General features: G+C 42.7%; 1 protein-coding gene across 1 annotated transcript in view; it reads right to left on the bottom strand.

Moving 5' to 3' along the window:
• The window catches only part of TTC19 (tetratricopeptide repeat domain 19), a 40,959-nt gene extending 25,486 nt beyond the window's left edge, over positions 1 to 15,473 (bottom strand). The window contains exons 1-4 of the mRNA XM_068266018.1: positions 15,232 to 15,473; positions 11,807 to 11,895; positions 8,759 to 8,869; positions 3,493 to 3,531 (exon numbers count right to left, since the gene is read on the bottom strand). Of these exons, the coding sequence (XP_068122119.1) occupies positions 3,493 to 3,531; positions 8,759 to 8,869; positions 11,807 to 11,895; positions 15,232 to 15,436 (444 nt within the window). The 5' untranslated portion in view covers positions 15,437 to 15,473. The remainder of the gene's footprint in view (positions 1 to 3,492; positions 3,532 to 8,758; positions 8,870 to 11,806; positions 11,896 to 15,231) is intronic.
• Between the last annotated feature and the right edge of the window lie 1,950 nt (positions 15,474 to 17,423).

Here is a 17,423-nt window from a genome sequence, read left to right as displayed (position 1 = left end):
AAGCCTAAGCACTGCCAAGACTTCTGCCATAACTTTCGTAAAGAGCCAAGGAGCAGATGAAATACCAAAAGGGAGAGAATTAAATTGAAAATGTCTTACCTCTCCTTGAAACGCCACTGCAAACCTCAGGTAGCACTGGGATTCTAGATGGATAGGCAGATGGAGATAGGCGTCTTTTAGATCCAGGGATGCTAGAAAGCAATTTTCCTGCAGAAGATTTATGACTGAGCGGATGTTGTCCATCCGGAATTTTCTGTATCGGACTGCTTTGTTTAAATGTTTCAAGTTGAGGATGAATCGATAACTTCCTTGTGGCTTCTTTACTAGGAACACCGGGGAGTAAAAACCTTGACCCTCCTGACATTTGGGAACCTGTCGGATGACCCTCTTGGATAACAGTGATCCTACCTCTGTTTGTAGGACCTGATTTTGAACCTGATCTCTTGGAGGGGGAGTTACGAAAAATTGGCTTGGTGGAGGGTATGAAAACTCTATCTTGTACCCCTGGAGAATGATGTTTAATAGCCATCTGTTGTGAAAAAGTTCCTGCCAGTGTTCGAAAAAGTGAGATACCCTGCCTCCCACCGGAATCCTGGCGTCATTGTTTAGGCTGTTGGTTGGCCGGGGTATAGGGTATGCCGGGCTTTGCACGGTGAGATCTATTGGGGGGCCATCTCCTTCTGGGAGCTGATCTATTCTCTGTCTCCGTTTTGCCCTGGTCACGAAAGGAACGGTTTGCCCGAAAGTTACGTCTTCTAACGGGAAAGTTCTTTTTCCTGTCTGAGGATCTTTCTAAAATCTCGTCTAGCTTAGAACCAAAGAGGAGGTTGCCCTCACAGGGAACTCCACATAGCTTAGATTTTGATGATGTGTCTCCCTGCCAGGTTTTGACCCAAATGCCTCGTCTGGCTGTGTTTACTAAAGCAGAAGCTCTGGCAGTAAGGCGGACTGAATCGTCTGCCGCATCAGTTAGGTAGTTAGTGGCATGCAGAATCTTAGGAAAGGAGTTAAGGATCTCTTCCCTAGGGGTTCCAGTAGCGATCTGGGTCTGTAATTCAGTCAACCAGATCTTTAAAGATCTAGAAACTGCAGTGGAGGCTACAGATGGTTTGAAATTCAAAGTGACCGCTTCCCACCCCCGTCTTAAAATGTTGTCCATTTTCTTATCTATGGGATCTCTCAGGTTGCCAAAATCTTCAAACTGAAGCTCAGACCTTCTAGAGACTCTGGACAAGGCTGGATCTAGTTTTGGAGAGTGACCCCAGAATTTCTGATCTTCCGGGCTATAGGGATATCTTTTTGCCAGGGATTTAGGCCAAAAAGCCCTCTTTTCCGGATTATCCCACTCTTTCTTTATAATGTCTTTTAGACTGGAATGAACAGGGATAAAAGATGACTGTGTATCTGAAAGACTTTCGTACATCTGGTCTAGAGGTGACAAAGACTTTTGTTCTTTAGTAATACCCATTGCACAATGCATTGCTTCAATTAGTTCTTTCATAAAGTCAGTGGAAAAAGCAAACTTTAATGGTTTTACATTTTTACTCTCGGATGCATCAATTTCTGATTGGGGTAATTCTTCAAGGGAGGAAATGTCTATTTCACCTTCTGACCCCTCTGACTTTTCTGAGTCTATCTCAATCCTCCTTCTCTTAGGTGGTCTGATAGGGGACTGGGAAGTACCAGCAATAGGGGCATCGGAAGGTAGAGTAACAGGAGGTGTACTCGGGGGCACATCAGGATTTATGGCTGATCTCTTAATCTCCTGAATAGCTGATGACATCTCTGATCTCATCCAACCCATAAGGTCTTTTAACAGAGTGGGTGACTCGTCCTTAACCACCTTTTCCGTACAAGACTGACACAGATGCTTAGCTGAGTCCGGCATACGAGTATTACATACTGCACACTTCTTTGACTTAGGTACAGACTTAGTTTCAGAAGTAGTCGTTTTATCAGGCTTATCAGTTTTATCAGACTTGGTAGGCCTATCCTGTTTGTGCCTTGAATCCGACTTTACATTCTTTGGCTGAAAAACACAGACAAAGGAAATAGCTAAAGCCTGAACCTCCCTCAAACAATGAATATACACACAATTCAGGTATTAAGTCAAATAATCAATGTGACACATACCAGAGAGGGAGTGGAGCTTGTCTCCTCAGAGCCCTGGGAGCAAGAGCCTGCGGGTGTTTCCATGGTCAGCCTAATAGAAAAAATGACCATGATGCCATCTTAAATAGCACTCTGTGGTGCTCCGCCCAAACTCAGGTTATGCACCTGAGGTCTTTTACCTGATCCGCGCCGTTTCCGCCTTGATTCGGAGCCCTAGCTCTATAGCGGTGAATGGCCGCTGCAGCGCACGCCAGGCTGACTTCCTCCTTCCTCTCAGCCGATCACATGACTCCGTCATGTGATGCGTGCGTCCTTCCGGCGGAAGTCCGTCTACGGAAGACCTCCAGTCTTCAGCGCGTCTGCGCACAATGCAGGGAGAGGCAGATGCGTGCGCCAGCGTCCGCGCATGGCTCCAACTGACCAGCGCAAGTCGGAAAGCGTGGCAGCCGCGGCTCCTGAAGTTCCCTCATGGGTAGCCAGCCCCTCCAGCGAACCAGCATCCTGCTGGACAGGAAAACAACTGAGGAGGGTAAGGGAATGCTGTCTTATATATGCTGCCTGTTCCTGCCTAATCTCATTATGTTAATTTTTTAACTAGCGTCCTGTCCAATCTAAAATGGAAGGAGACAAGTCTCAGGGTTGCTGTCCTGAGACGTCCTGGGAAAAAATGTTTTTTTTTAAAATGGATTTCTGCCTATTTGGCAGAAAAAAAATGAACCGCCAGGAGGGTTAATGTTAGGTATACACTATATAGGCCTCAATTCACTAAGCTTTATCAAACACTTAATCAAATGTTTGATAATTTACCTTATGGGTAAAATCTAATTTTGAATTCACTAAGGTGTTACATATTTATTGAACATTTTATCGATAAAACATTCAATACATTTATAACACCTTAGTGAATTCAAAATTAGATTTTACTTATGAGGTAAATTATCAAACACTTGATAAAGTGTTTGATAAAGCTTACTGAATTGAGGCCTATGAGATTTCCTGGCATATTTACTGTCAGACTGATTATTTCCAACATGTCCGATCTGATTTCCGATGGTAATGAACTGAAAACAGTCAGAAGTTGATCAGAAATCAGATCAGACATGTTGCAAATAATTGAGCTGACAGTAAACTTGCTAGAAAATCTCAGTGTGTACTTAGCATTAGAAATATCAGTCTTTCAAACCTCCCTGACAGACCTATGGGACAGATAAATTCCTCCGTTTACAAAGATTTTTATCTGATGTGTGTACTCAGCTCAATAGAATAGACTGTGTAGGTAAGCTCTCATACTACATAAAAGGTGGTAAAATTGGTCAAAGATTTTGATCTCATGTGTGTACCTAGATTTAGAATGACAAAATGCTTTCTCTAAATACTCACATTATCATGCTGGCCCCTCAGGAACGCCAGGTTTGCCATCTGAAGAGAGAGAAATAAATTCCATTATATATAAGGTTTATTTTTTAATGCAGTGTTCCTTTAATATATTTTATTGCTATGAAAAAGCAAACAAAAAGAGCACTACATGTGTGATGGCCAGTGCTATATCTAATTATGTACGACCGAAAAGAGACACTTGGTGTACAATAGACAGCTGTCTCCGGTCTATGGCCTAAATAAACCACACCATTCAGTCAAGATAGATCAGACTAAATTGTATTTTACATTTTCAGTTCAGCTTTGAATCAGATAAAAAGACTACTAAGTAGCCTAATAACCGCTCAACAGTTAAAGAATTACCATGCTAGTATACAGCTTTAAAAGGACAACTGAAGTGGTATATGGAGGCTGCCATATTTATTTCCTTGTAAGCAATACCACTTAAATGGCTGTCCTGCTGATCCTCTGCCTCTACTAACTTTAGAGTTTAGTAATCTGACAAGATTAGCTGCATGCTTGTTTCTGGTGTTATTCCTACACTACTGCAGCCAAATAGATCAGCTGGGCTGCCAGGCAACTGGTATTGTTTAAAAGGAAATAAATATGGCAGCCTCCATATTCTTCTCAATACAGTTGTCCTTTAAAGCAGGGCTTCCTAACCTTATCCTCAAGGCCCACCAACAGTATATGTTTTGCAGAACACCACAAACATTCACAGGTGAGGTAATTAGTGTCTCAGCAGAGCTGATAACTACCTCTGTGGATTTCCACAAAACATGCACTGTTGGTGGTACTTGAGGACAGGGTTAAAAATCCCTGCTTTAAAGTTTTTCTGCAATGGGCAAATAAAAAGATTTGATACTTCCCCAGGGATTTCTCCAGCCCCATGAGCACTGATGTGTCCCTTGCCGGCCTCCCGAGTGCCTCCGCTCGCCTGGTATCGGTCCCGGTAATCTGGCTCAGTCTCGCAGAAGAGACGGCTGGCGTGCCTGAGACAGATTAGCGGGACCAATACCAGGTGAATGGAGACACTGGGGAGATGACTAGGGATGCATCAGTGCTCTTGGGGCTGGAGAAAGCCTCGGGTAAGTATCAAATCTTTTTATTTGCTCCAGCTCAGGCTTACTTTAACCACTTAAGCCAATCTGGACGGATATATCTGTCCAAAAATCGCCACTCAAAGGCAATCTGGACAAATATATAAGTCCAGCAGTGCTGTGGCCATTGTGCACGCATATCTCCGTGTGCAGGCGGCTCATTCCCAGCCACTATTACAGGAGATTGATTGCAGAAGAGGAACGAGTGTTCCCCCGAGTCAAACGATCCCCTGTGAGTGAATCAAGATGCCTCCAATCAGGAGGCATCTTGATTCATGTAAAGTAAAAAAAAATTAAAAAAAAAATTAAAAAAAATCTCGTACTTCCTGGTAGATTCCAAGAGAGTGCTTAGCACCACCTAGTGGACAAAAAGTAAAATTAAAGTAGAAATGGGAAAAAAAAAAAAAAAAAAAAAAAAAAACAATACACACTAAATAAAAACTGATTGACTTCCCACCCTGCCCATTAACTAAAAAAAATAAAAACACAAGCTTAAAAAAAAAAAAATACAGTAAAAAAAAAATTATAAAAAAAACACAAATAGTAACCCTAGGGACAAAACTTTTTAATATGCATGTTGTGAAGGAATATTACTATATACCTTATTACCTTGAGCCAATATGGGTTTGGAATTAGTGATGGATGCAAAACTGAAAAAAATGCACCTTTATTTCTAAATAAAATATTTGTGCCATACATTGTGCTAGAGAAATATTTTGAACGTTGCAATAATCGGTACAAATGGGCAAACAAAATGTGTGGATTTTATCCACAGTAGAACATTTTATTTTAAAACTATACTGGCCAAAAACTGAGAAAAAAATGATTTTTTTTTCTTATTATTCCTGTTAAAATGCATTTTAAAGAGAACCTGAGGTGTGTTTAAAGAATGTTATCTGCATACAGAGGCTGGATCTGCCTATACAGCCCAGCCTCTGTTGCTATCCCAAACCCCACTAAGGCCCCCCTGCACTCTGCAATCCCTCATAAATGTGGCTGGATAGTGTAATGGTTAAGTGCTCTGCCTCTGATGTAGGAGTCCTGGGTTCAAATCCTGGCTCTTCCTACTCAGTAAGCCAGCACCTATTCAGTAAGGAGTTCATTGGGCAAGGCTCCCTAACACTGCTACTGCCTACTGAGTGCGCTCTTGTGGCTGCCTCGCAAGCGCTTTGAGTCCGACAGGAGAAAGGCGCTATACAAAAAAAGGAATTATTATTATTATAAATCACAGCCATGCTGTGAGGCTGTGTTTACATCTGTAGTGTCAGTCTCAGCTGCTCCCCAACCTCCTGCATAGCTCCAGTCCCTGCCCCCGTCCCTTCCCTCCAATCAGCAGGGAGGGAAGGGATGCAGGCGGGGACTGGAGTTCTGCAGGAGGCGGGGAGAGCAGCAGACTGACACTATAGAGATAAACACAGCCAGCTCTGACAAGCTGTTTGTCAGCAGCGTGGCTGTGATTTATGAGGGATTGTAGAGTGCAGGGGGACCTTAGGGGGGTTTGGGATAGCAACAGAGGCTGGGCTGTATAGGCAGATCCAGCCTCTGTATGCAGATAATATTCTTCAAACCCACCTCGGGTTCTCTTTAAATAAAATAATTCTTAGCAAAATGTACCACCCAAAGAAAGCATAATTGGTGGCAAAAAAAAAAGATATAAATCATTTATGTGTAATAAGTACTGATAACATTATTAGCGAATGAACGGAGCGCTGACAGGGGGAAATTGCCTTCGTCCTGAAGGTGAAAACACCTGTGGGATGAAACTCAATATTAACAGAAAAAAAGAAAATGAATCATCCAATATCAACCTGTCCTGTTTTTAGTGTTCACAGATTTAAGAGAAATGCGATATGAAAAAAGAAAAAAAAAAGAAAGAAAGACTTTCTGCTGGTTTTCATCTTTACGGTTTCTGTGATGCTTAAAGGGACTCTGACCTCTACATAAAATAAAAAGTTTAACTTGCCTTGGGCCTCCTCCAGCCCACCGTAGGCGGAGAGGTCTCCCGGCGTCGTCCTGGCTCCTCTCCGTGTGCGTCCACCGGCCCCCGTTACTGGCGACACCAGAGCCGGCTCTTCCTGGTTAATGACGCACCGCGTTATCATGCCGGCCGCCGTGATGACGCGGTGTGTCATTAACCAGGAAGAGCTGGCCTGGGTGTCGCCAGTAACGGGGGCCGGCAGACGCACACGAAGAGGAGCCAGGACGACACTGGGAGACCTCGCCGCCTACGGTGGGTAGGAGGAGGCCCAAGGCAAGTGAAACTTTTTATTTTACGCAGAGGTCAGAATCCCTTTAAAGAGAAACAGAGACGAAGCACCCTCATGTATTTTATTACATTTATCAGTGGGAACATGACAGTAAACACCTATCATGCTCTTAGTTTTATTCTTCTCAGTCTAATCTGTCTGTTATCAACTGTGATAAGAATCCACCGACTGATTCAGTCTAGGTTTGACCTGGAATCATTATAGCTGAGTGACTCTTCTGTGGAGTCTTTTCAAGCCCAAGCCTGCCCCCACCTGGCTCAGATTTCCTACTCAGAGCTGTTGACATGGGAGGGGTTGCTGCTGCCGAGAAAGAAGCTCTGAAACAGACAAGTGTATCTGTGTGCAGTCAGTCATTATCTACTGTATGCAGTTTCATTTCTATGAGAGACACTTCCTACAGGCAGCCACACAGCATACCAGAATAATAAAGTTGAAAGCAGACAGATGAAAGGCTGCAGCAGCCCTGCTTGTTTATAGTCTCATAGTGGCTAGACAGCACATCCAGAACATCTTATAACCTGGAAGCAGAAGGGATATGAGCCGGCGGCCATATTGGATATTTCCTGGAGCAATAATGGATAAAAAAACACTCAAAAAGGCACACCAGAGTGGCAAAATTATCAGGTAGAGCATTTATTTTTTTACAAGCTATCAACTGATATGTTTATTTTGTGTGAATCGTTCATCTCTGGTTCCCTTTAAGCATCACAGAAACAGTAAAGATGAAAACCAGCAAAAATTCTTTTTTTTTTTTTCTTCATATCGCATTTCTCTTAAATCTTTGAACACTAAAAACAGGACAGGTTGATATTGGATGATTCATTTTCATTTTTTTTTCAGTTAATATTGAGTTTCATCCTACAGGTGTTTTAGTAGATAAAGTAGTTAAATACTACTTCTACTTACATAACAGATGTATTGTGCTATCCACGTAATGATTCCTGTGAATTTTATGAAGGGAAAGCAGAAAATCCTATTCTAGGCAGTGGCCATCTTGCCAAGCTAATGCTGACATCATATCCTCCCTGACTCTTTTCCCCCCTCCCTTCTCTTGCTCATTGTGTATTCATTAGCTGCCCTCCTCCCAGAGTCTTCAGACACTCCCACTGAGGTGTATACCAGAAACGGCACTGTCTTTTTTTTTATTTACACATCCAATCGCTGAGTCACTTCAGCCTTGCTTGTAAACAAGTGATCACAGAATGTTTCTGATAAGCAGCTAGGCAGGGAAATAAATGGAAGAAGAGGAATATATTATAGATAAAAAGAACTCCCAGCATTCAACTGTTTGGCACTAGGGCCAGTGCTCCTAAAGTATGTGATAACTCCAAACCATAAAAGCAGAACATTTTTTGCAAGTTTTGAATGCAGGATTAGCATCTTTATCACTTAATACACTCAGACCAGTTGCTGTTGAAATTTGATTTTTATGGTGACAATATCTCTTTAAAGTGACATCACTTCTGTCCTTCATTTTTTTTAGTCCAGCTCAGCATTAATTTACTGCTTATTTCACAGATTACTGTTTTTCCCACAGCAAACATCACCTAGATAGCATGCTTACATCACTATGTAAACTCTTCAAAGGTCACAATATCCTTATCTTATCTGAAATGGGAAGCTCCTGTTATTTATATTTTGAGATAAGCTCGTTACTGTAGCCAAACAAAAAAAGTCTTCCCGCAATCCCATTGGCATTGCACAGTTCAGCAAAGGCACAGGTTACATATATATTTGGAGCACTTTAAAATGGGGGGAGGCTGCAGTGCAAACAGTCATCCATGTCAGATGATTGGCCCTGACAGGGTTCATACAGGGGCTTCCTATGATGGAGGTCATTCATATTTTCTTCAACTGAAGTGATAAGTATTGGAAGAGGACAAGCAGGATCCAGCAGCGTACCAGATCATAGGTGTAGATGACGGCACGCTTGCTTTCACATTGCTGAGCCAGGTGGAGGATCTTGTGCAAAAGCTCCTCTGCTTCATCCAATTCACCTTTCATAATGCTGAGCTAAATAAAGACAAAAAGGAAAAGTGAAAATAAAATAAGCTGCGTGCTTAGTTCTTGCTTTAAAAATGGAACTGAACTCTAACTTGTTTCCATGTATTTCATTATTAAGACAGTCAGAATTGCTGGTGTTAAAAGTTTAACTACAAATGCTAGGACAATGTATCAAAACTGTACTGCTCCCCTACCCTACCCCCCCCCCCCTTGATGACACCACACTATAGTGCTGCAGAGTGATGGCAACAGTAAGGATGATGCTCCACAATAAAAAAAAAGATAACTCAACTCAATATGGGAGGAGGGGTGAACAGAGGCCCTGAGCAGCGTCACACCTCTATGTTAAAGGAATACTATGGATTAACATGTTTTTTCAATGGAGATAGGAATTGTTTGGGAAGTGCTGTTAAAGAGACTCTGAAGTCTCAAAAAAACCTGATCTTTTTATTTAATAAAAGTATTTAACACAATAACCCTACCTAAACCGACGCATCCCCGCCGCTTTAATCTAACTTAATACCCCCAAACTGCCCCCAAACGGGGGGCAATCCGGGCAGCGCTTCCGTGTGAGGCAGAGCTATTAGCCGCAGCTCTGCCTCACACGCGTCTGTCAGCGGCGCATCGCCGCCTCTCCCCCGCCCCTCTCAGTCTTCCTTCACTGAGAGGGATGGGGGGGGGGGGGGGAGAGGCGGATATCCGCCGCTGACAGACGCGTGTGAGGCAGGGCTGCAGCTAATAGCTCTGCCTCACACGGAAGCGCTTAGGGCAGCAAAATCCATGACCAAGAAAGTCGTGGATTTTGCAGGGGAGAGGGATGGGGGAGTTAAGGGGGATTTAGATAGTTTACAGCGTTGGGAATGCGACGGTTTAGTTAGGGCTATTATGTTAAACACTTATTAAATAAAAAGATGTTTTTTGACACTTCAGTGTCTCTAAGTACTGGTGTATACATTTGACTGCTTATCTCTTTGTTTACTGCTATCAGATTCCTTTCACACTTCAGTGACGCCAAAATCTGACGAACTACATAATGAAAGGAAGGGGGAATTCCCTCACTCTGCATCTGTTAAACCTGTGTGTGAGAGAAAGCTCTCACTGCCCGTCTCTGAGAGCTGTCTGCAGAAAGCAGAGGAAGTGTCTTATGTGCAACATAAACATTTGTGATAGTATTATGTGAAACCCGAGAGAAGCATTTCATACAACTCTGCTTCTATATTACATGTCAGAAAGCAGAGATTCGCTTATGCAAATGAGACATTTCAACCAAACTAAAATATACACACAGTGAATTACACTTTTGCCTTTGATATTTAACATACAAAGTAGGAAAATGTTTACACAGCTACTTAGGCATTATTTTTACATTGTCACTTTAAAACACTTGGCTTGATAGTGTTCCTTTAAAAAATGGTTGGCTGAACTAGGACCTTAAAATCTCCAATACAAGTCTATGGGCAGTCTCCACTCATTACGCGTGCGTTATACAATGGACCCCTGTGCACCTGCCCTTTGGCTGGATTCACACTAAGGGCTAGTGAACACCAAAATCGCTATTGCAATTGCTAGCACTTAGCGATTTTGTGAAGCGATTATCAGAGCGATTTTTGAATGAATGAGCATTTTGCTCATTCATTCAAGCTGAATCGCTCCAAAAAAAATAAAATAAAAAAAGCTACATGTAGCGAGTTTGCGATTTTAGAAAAATCACAATTCTGCTGTGGGAACACCCTCATAGGGTTTTAGTAGCCAATTGCTTTTCAACGCACTGGCAATCTGAAAAGCACTCTTGGTGTGCACCACCCCTAACACACACATTTTAATTGAGTGTGAACTGCAATGGACATTGTACACAGACTTTTATACAAAGCCTGCATGCAGCAAGATATATATATATATATATATAGCATATATAGCATAATATAACATAATTTGTTACAACACAGTACTGTGAACAGCTCATAGATTGTATGGGCAGTGAGTCGACATGCAGAATTATTCTGCAAGGCAACTGAGCACTGTGAACTAGCCCTAAATGTAATCTAAGCTGCCAAGCCAATCCAAGTGATCTATTAGACCTAGCAAGCCAATTGATAAACTTCCAGTTGATCAAAATCATGATGTGGCAAAAGGAGCGTTTTTGCAAAAAGCTGCATAGGTGTTAGGAGAATCTTTATAACTATATACAAAGGATAAAGGACAATTCTAAACAGCCACTAGAGCCGCCGATTCTGCATCTATCGAGGATAAGATGATGCTCCGGACAAAAAGATACATCTAGGATTAGAGGGCAAAAAAAAATAAATCTCTCTCTCTATAGTATAAGACGCTTCAGAATATAAGACACACCTAGGTTTAGAGGGCAAAAACCAGGGAGATATATATTTGTCCATGGTGCAGGAGCGTCTTGTAGAAGTTCTCACCCCCAATTATTGTGTCCTCCTCCTGTTCCCTTGCACTCCCCGGTGTGCTCTTTTGCAGCGACAGCCGCATGCCTCTCTCACCTGATCCTGGGAGCCCGCGGTGATCAGCTGCTTCTGCTCTCGCTCACTCCTTCCCCCTAGTGCCAGTCACGTGTTTAATGACGTGGCCAGGAAGTGCCGGCACTAGGGGGAAGGAGTGAGCGAGAGAGAGGAGAAGCAGCTGATTGCCACAGGCTCCCAAGATCAGGTGAGAGATGCATGCGGCTGCTGCTGCTAATTACAATTACACAGGCAGTGCAGAAGGAAAGTACAGGGAGTTCCCGACATTGCGGCGGGTCGTATCGGCGGGTGATCGTCAGTCGGGGAGGTCTCTGTATTTGGACTATAAGACGCAGGGACATTTTCTCAACGCTTTTGGGGGAGAAAAAGTGTATTTCATAGTACGAAAAATACAGTACATATGCAACACTCACAAAATATTAAAAAAACAAAAGGGCGGTCAGACTGATGAACTGCATCTCACCTTACTTTTCTTCAGCAGAAAGACTATCTCTTCTTCTGGCTCGGAAAGGTCCTCATCCTTCTCAGTAGTTTTAGAGAAGATGGAAAATGCTGAAAGCAACAGTTACATGAAAACTTTAGCGGTGCCTTTTTTTTAATCTAAAATGGTAAAAACAGTTAAAGCAAACCCGAACTAAGAACTTGCTCTCTGCTCTAAAAGATACGCAGCAGCAGCATAACCTTTAGGCTCCCTGCACACTGCAAATCCATTTTGCAACTCCGATTTGCAATTCCAATTTTCCCTGAATGCAATCAACAGAAAACCAGAGGAAAAAGCGCAGCATGCAGCATCGATTAAAAATCGGAATCGGATGTAAAAAAAAACTATTAAAAATCAGAATTGGAATCGCATGCAGTGTGAAGAGAGCCTTAAAGAGACACTGAATAATGATAGGATTATGATTATGAATGAATTGGTAGCGTAGTATGGATAATTACTAGAACATTAGTAGCAAAGAAAATATTCTCACATTTTTATTTTCAGTAATAGTGTTTTTTTATAACATTGCATCATTCTCTAATATTTGCAGTTTACACACTACTCAACATTCTACATGATTTTACAGAGCAGGCTAGTGAACTTTTGAAAAAAAGAGAGCACAAACTAGTTCAATGAATTTATAGATGAAACAACCCCGGTGCTAGCATTGGTAAATATACTCAATAAAAAAAGAAGCGAGCGCACCAGCATAGCTGCACCACTCAAAAAGGAGAGAACCATTTATTGCAAAAAATATGCTTCACCGTTTAATCCAAATTGAACAAAACCCATAAAATGTAATGGGTATGGTTGTATATATCTTCAATAACATGCAAATACAAACTATAGCACTACCTAAAAACAGGACATTGCCTAAGCATAGTTTGGTTGGCAATCGATGAGCAGGTGGATCGCACACATGGAACTGTGTACTTATTGCAATTTAGCATTTCTATGCTAACAGACTTTGCTTAATACAGCGTCCAATATACACACCGCCGCAACCAGCGGAGTCTATTATGGGCTATGTGAGCTGATGAGGACAATAAATAGAAAAGTTCTCCTCGCAACAACGCTGGTGTGCACGTGGAGGGATGACCCATGAAACGCTATACAAACAGGTTTGCTTTCAATCATTTTTCATATCAGTACATACTTTGAACTACCGTTGGTGGATTGTAAACCTTTAAATCATCAGGAGTTGTCACAAGTGCCTCTCCCTGGTCTGGATGAGATTTGAACTTGGCTTAAATGATTCCTATGGAAATTTATATCTACATATTCTTGGATTAGATCGTGCATAATCCTTTTTTTTTGGCCAAGAACTTTTACTATATTTGCTTTTCAAGATATTTATGTGGTGGATTTAGGAAGTTATTCCATTGCTGGCAAGTCAGTATTTATGGTTAAGTCCATGGGATCCTTGGGAGGGTATATGCTTGGGCAATGTCCTGTTTTTAGGAGGTGCTATAGTTTGATTTTGCATGTTATTGAAGCTATATGCAACCATACCCATTAAATTTGGTGGGTTTTGTTCAATTTGGATTAAATAGTGAACTTTTGAACTGTTCTCTGCAGAAAAAAAAACACAGTGCCAAACACTTGAGATAAGCTTCAGAAGACAGAGCTCTCTGCGACTTTGAAAGTCTTGGAGCTCAATGGCTTTGTTTGCATAGATAACTGGAATTTCTTAACTCTTTCTGTACTGGACATACTATTAGACTTATGTCTCTGCTCCTAATGTTGTATTTCTTAGCTGTACTACACATACAAATCATATCAATTTGTTTCACTTCAATGTCTCTATAAAAGAAACATTTGTATGTTACAGCTGATATAAATCCTGAAATAAATCTACATGGGTTCTACTTCCTGCTTTCTTGGAAGCAGACATATTGTAAACAGTCTGTGCTTTCAAATTAGCTTATCTGGAGTGGCAGTCAGGTGACACATGGGAGAGATCAAATTACAATTTGTGATTAGTCACAGATTAGGGGAGATCAGACAGGCTAAACTCTCTAAATACATACAGGGTGCATCCTATATAATAAAACCCTAATGTCCCTGCGTCCGTCCCTGTGTCAGTGCTTTTTTGCACCGCGCATGTGCAGGGTCAGACGCAGACACTGCGGAGAGCTGGAGGAGGACGGGGCCAGAAGGGACGGGTGTGCATGCGCTGCGGGCACGCGGCGGTATTAGTGACAGACCTAGCCCGTTTTTAAACGGACTAAGTCATTAGTTCTCTATGTTTTCCTTCTGTCCTGTGCAAAATGTCAGGCCACTTTAAAAACGTGCACACTGAATGAATAGATAACACTGTCAATACAGCACTGTCATAGCTCCCAACTGTCCCTTTTTCGGAGGGACAGTCCCTTTTTGGGAGTTCTGTCCCTCTTTCACCCTCATTTGCTCCTCTTTTAGGACTTTATGTCCCTAAGGAGGAAGGAACATGAACCAGGATACAAAGGACCAGTGTGGTTTGAATTATAAAACAACATATTTTTCTTATGAAATCTTTATGGTATGCGTGACTAGAGGCATGGTGAGGGCGTGGCCAGGGTTGTAGCAGAAGCGTGGCTTAAAGAGAATCTGTACTCTAATATTCTTACACTAAAAAGCATACCATTCTATTCCTTATTTTCTCCTGTGCCCCTCTGTGCTGTTTCTGCCACTCTCTGCTGCAATCCTGGCTTGTAATTAACAGTTTTAGGCAATGTTTACAAACAAACTAACCAGCTTCTAATAGGCTCAGCTAAGCATAGTGTGTGAGTCATCTCAGAGTGTGCAGGGGGCCTGCAGAGGGTGTGTATCGCTTCTACCAATCACAAGCAGCCCTGCACATTCCACACAATCAAAGCCTTAGCCCGACAAACAGGACAGAGGAAAGATACATTGATTTATTACAGAGACAGTGTAATTAGGAAGAGCTGCAGTAAGCCCCAGCACATTAGAACAGGCATAGGAACTCATAGGATAGAAGAACTAAGGCTGAAAAAATTGTTACAGAGTCTCTTTAAGTGTCCCTTTTTCTCATCTCAAAAAGTTGGGAGGTATGCACTGTGCAGGAGAGAAATGTGGCAACTAAAATGGGTGAGCCTTGGAATAGGTAGCAGGCAGTTCTGTGAGTAGGTAGAGGGTGTATACTACCAAACTGAGAATGCAGCATGAGCTGTGAACCTCCCCAGCACTTCAGCAGGTAGGATTAGCGTGTCCTTCGTCCTGGGAAGGATCAGAGGCAGCACATTGCATGAGCTATACCAATGCTTTCTTGGGAGTGCTGAGCTAGTCCATGCTGGAGCTCAAGCACTGGCAAGCCTCCCTATACAGCAGAGTGAGACGTCCGGCTGACAGTGCTCCTGTGGTTGGCTGGCAGTCACACACCAGCAGGGCGTAGGCTTGCCCCTCACCTGCAGCGCTCAGCAGCGTAAGAGGACATCGCTGTCTGCAGCTGTGCGAGCGACCTCGGCCCTTGGAGGTCATCACATATCGGGAAGCCCCACTGAGACCCCTGCGTTGGAGACCCCATTGCTGAGCTCTCGGGCAGCCCCCCGCCGCACGTGTCACACATCTGGAAACCCTCCACAAACTCTGCGCCGTCCTCGCTAGAATCATGTTCCTGCTCCGTCACTTTTGTCACATGACCTCCCGGGTAGTCACATGACCAGCAAGGAACCAATAACGTAACGCAGAGGAAATTCACTGGCGGCCATATTGGATGAAGGAACAATTGTATTTATTTCCCTTCTACATGATACACATACCTGTATACACAGTATATTTATGTTTGAGGGTGAAAATGTTTCCATATTCTGTGTTACTAAGAATCAGTTGCTTATGACTTCTGCAGTAAACAGCTGTGTCGTTAGTTTCTACTTATTTATTATAGCTGAAAGTAAGAAAAATAGAAAAATGATCCAATGCATACCTATGGCTGCTGGGAACATAAGTATGGTGCTTATTGAGGCTGTAGGAGGGAGGAGGGTGAGGACTGCTGAGGAAGGATAGGATCAGAGATATAGGGCCCTTTTCCACCAGCACAGGAACGCGAACGCGCGGCGGAGCGATATTTGCCGCGATTTTGCTATGCAGAGCATAGCAAAATCGCGGCCGCAAACGTCGGGGAATCGCCGGTAATTGCGATTCAGCAATCGCTAGCGTTCAGCGTGAACGCTAGCGACTGCTAGTGGAAAAGGGCCCATAGGCAGCTTTACAGCAAGAGACACTGACTATTTTACAGCCTGTCACTCGCTGCCCTCTGCTCCAAGTAGAAAAGTGCATAGCTCCCAACTGTCCCTTTTTCAGAGGGACAGTCCCTTTTTGGGAGCCCTGTCTCTCTGTCCCCCTTTCACCCTCATTTGTCCCTCTTTCAGGACTTTGTCCCTCTTTCTATATAAATACATATATTTCTATACTAAAAATGTGTTTGATTAACTCTAAACTTTATTCCCATCCTTTAAATTGATATATTACTAATTTTAAAATGTTACTATGAAGGAAAATTAACCAGGATAGAAAGGACCAGTGTGGTTTGAATTGTAAAACAACATATTTTTCTTATGACATTTTTATGGTATGCGTGGTGGGGGCGTGGCCAGGGGGTGGCAGGAGCATGGCTCGGTTCCCTCACGGTGTTCACCTCACCCGAACTTCCGCATACAGCGTCAGGCGTACTGGCTCTGCCCTACGCGTTTCGTCACTATGACTCATTAGCGGCTTATTTTTTACTTTTATCTTGATCCAGAGAATTTTCTACACAGCGCACTGACTGTTTACCTGCCAAGGATAAGGGAGGAAAAATAAGACGCTGATGAGTCATAGTGACGAAACGCGTAGGGCGGAGCCAGTACGCCTGACGCTGTATGCGGAAGTTCGGGTGAGGTGAACGCCGTGAGGGAACCGAGCGGGACGCCGCGCACGGACTCAGTAGAGAGGCACACCAGGCCCAGCAGACTTACCGCTGTGACATGCTACTAACCCCTGTGGGGAGCTTGTAAGTGTACAGAGGGCGCGAGGAGCGCAGTGTGGTTTTTAACCTGTATTTACATATTGCGCAATGAAAGTTTTATATGTTTTTATTGAGGAATAAAATTAATTAGTCTTTTGGAAATTGGATATGGATCATTGATGAGCCTAATGTACCATATATTGAGCAAGCACCCCACCCTGATCTGGTGGCTACAATCTGGTGAGCCGCTCTTATACTAGAGGTGGTGGGATCACGAGTGGACACTTAAAGAGACACTGAAGCGAAGAAAAAATTATGATATTATGATTTGTATGTGTAGTACAGCTAAGAAATAAAACATTAAGATCAGATACATCAGTCTAATTGTTTCCAGTACAGGAAGAGTTAAGAAACTCCAGTTGTTATCTCTATACAAAAAAGCCATTAATCTCTACGACTTTCAAAGTCGTGGAGAGGGCTGTTTTCTGACTTTTATTATCTCAACTGTTAGTTAACTATTTACTTTTTCTCTGCCAGAGGAGAGGTCATTAGTTCACAGACTGCTCTGAACGAATCATTTTGAATGCTAAGTGTTGTGTAATCTGCACATGTTAGAGAATGATGCAATGTTAGAAAAAACACTATATACCTGAA

This window comes from Hyperolius riggenbachi, chromosome 2 (assembly GCF_040937935.1).
Source record: "Hyperolius riggenbachi isolate aHypRig1 chromosome 2, aHypRig1.pri, whole genome shotgun sequence".
Lineage (NCBI taxonomy): Eukaryota > Metazoa > Chordata > Amphibia > Anura > Hyperoliidae > Hyperolius > Hyperolius riggenbachi.
The sequence above is the reverse complement of the archived record's forward strand: the minus strand, read 5'-3'. Positions and strand labels throughout refer to the sequence as shown.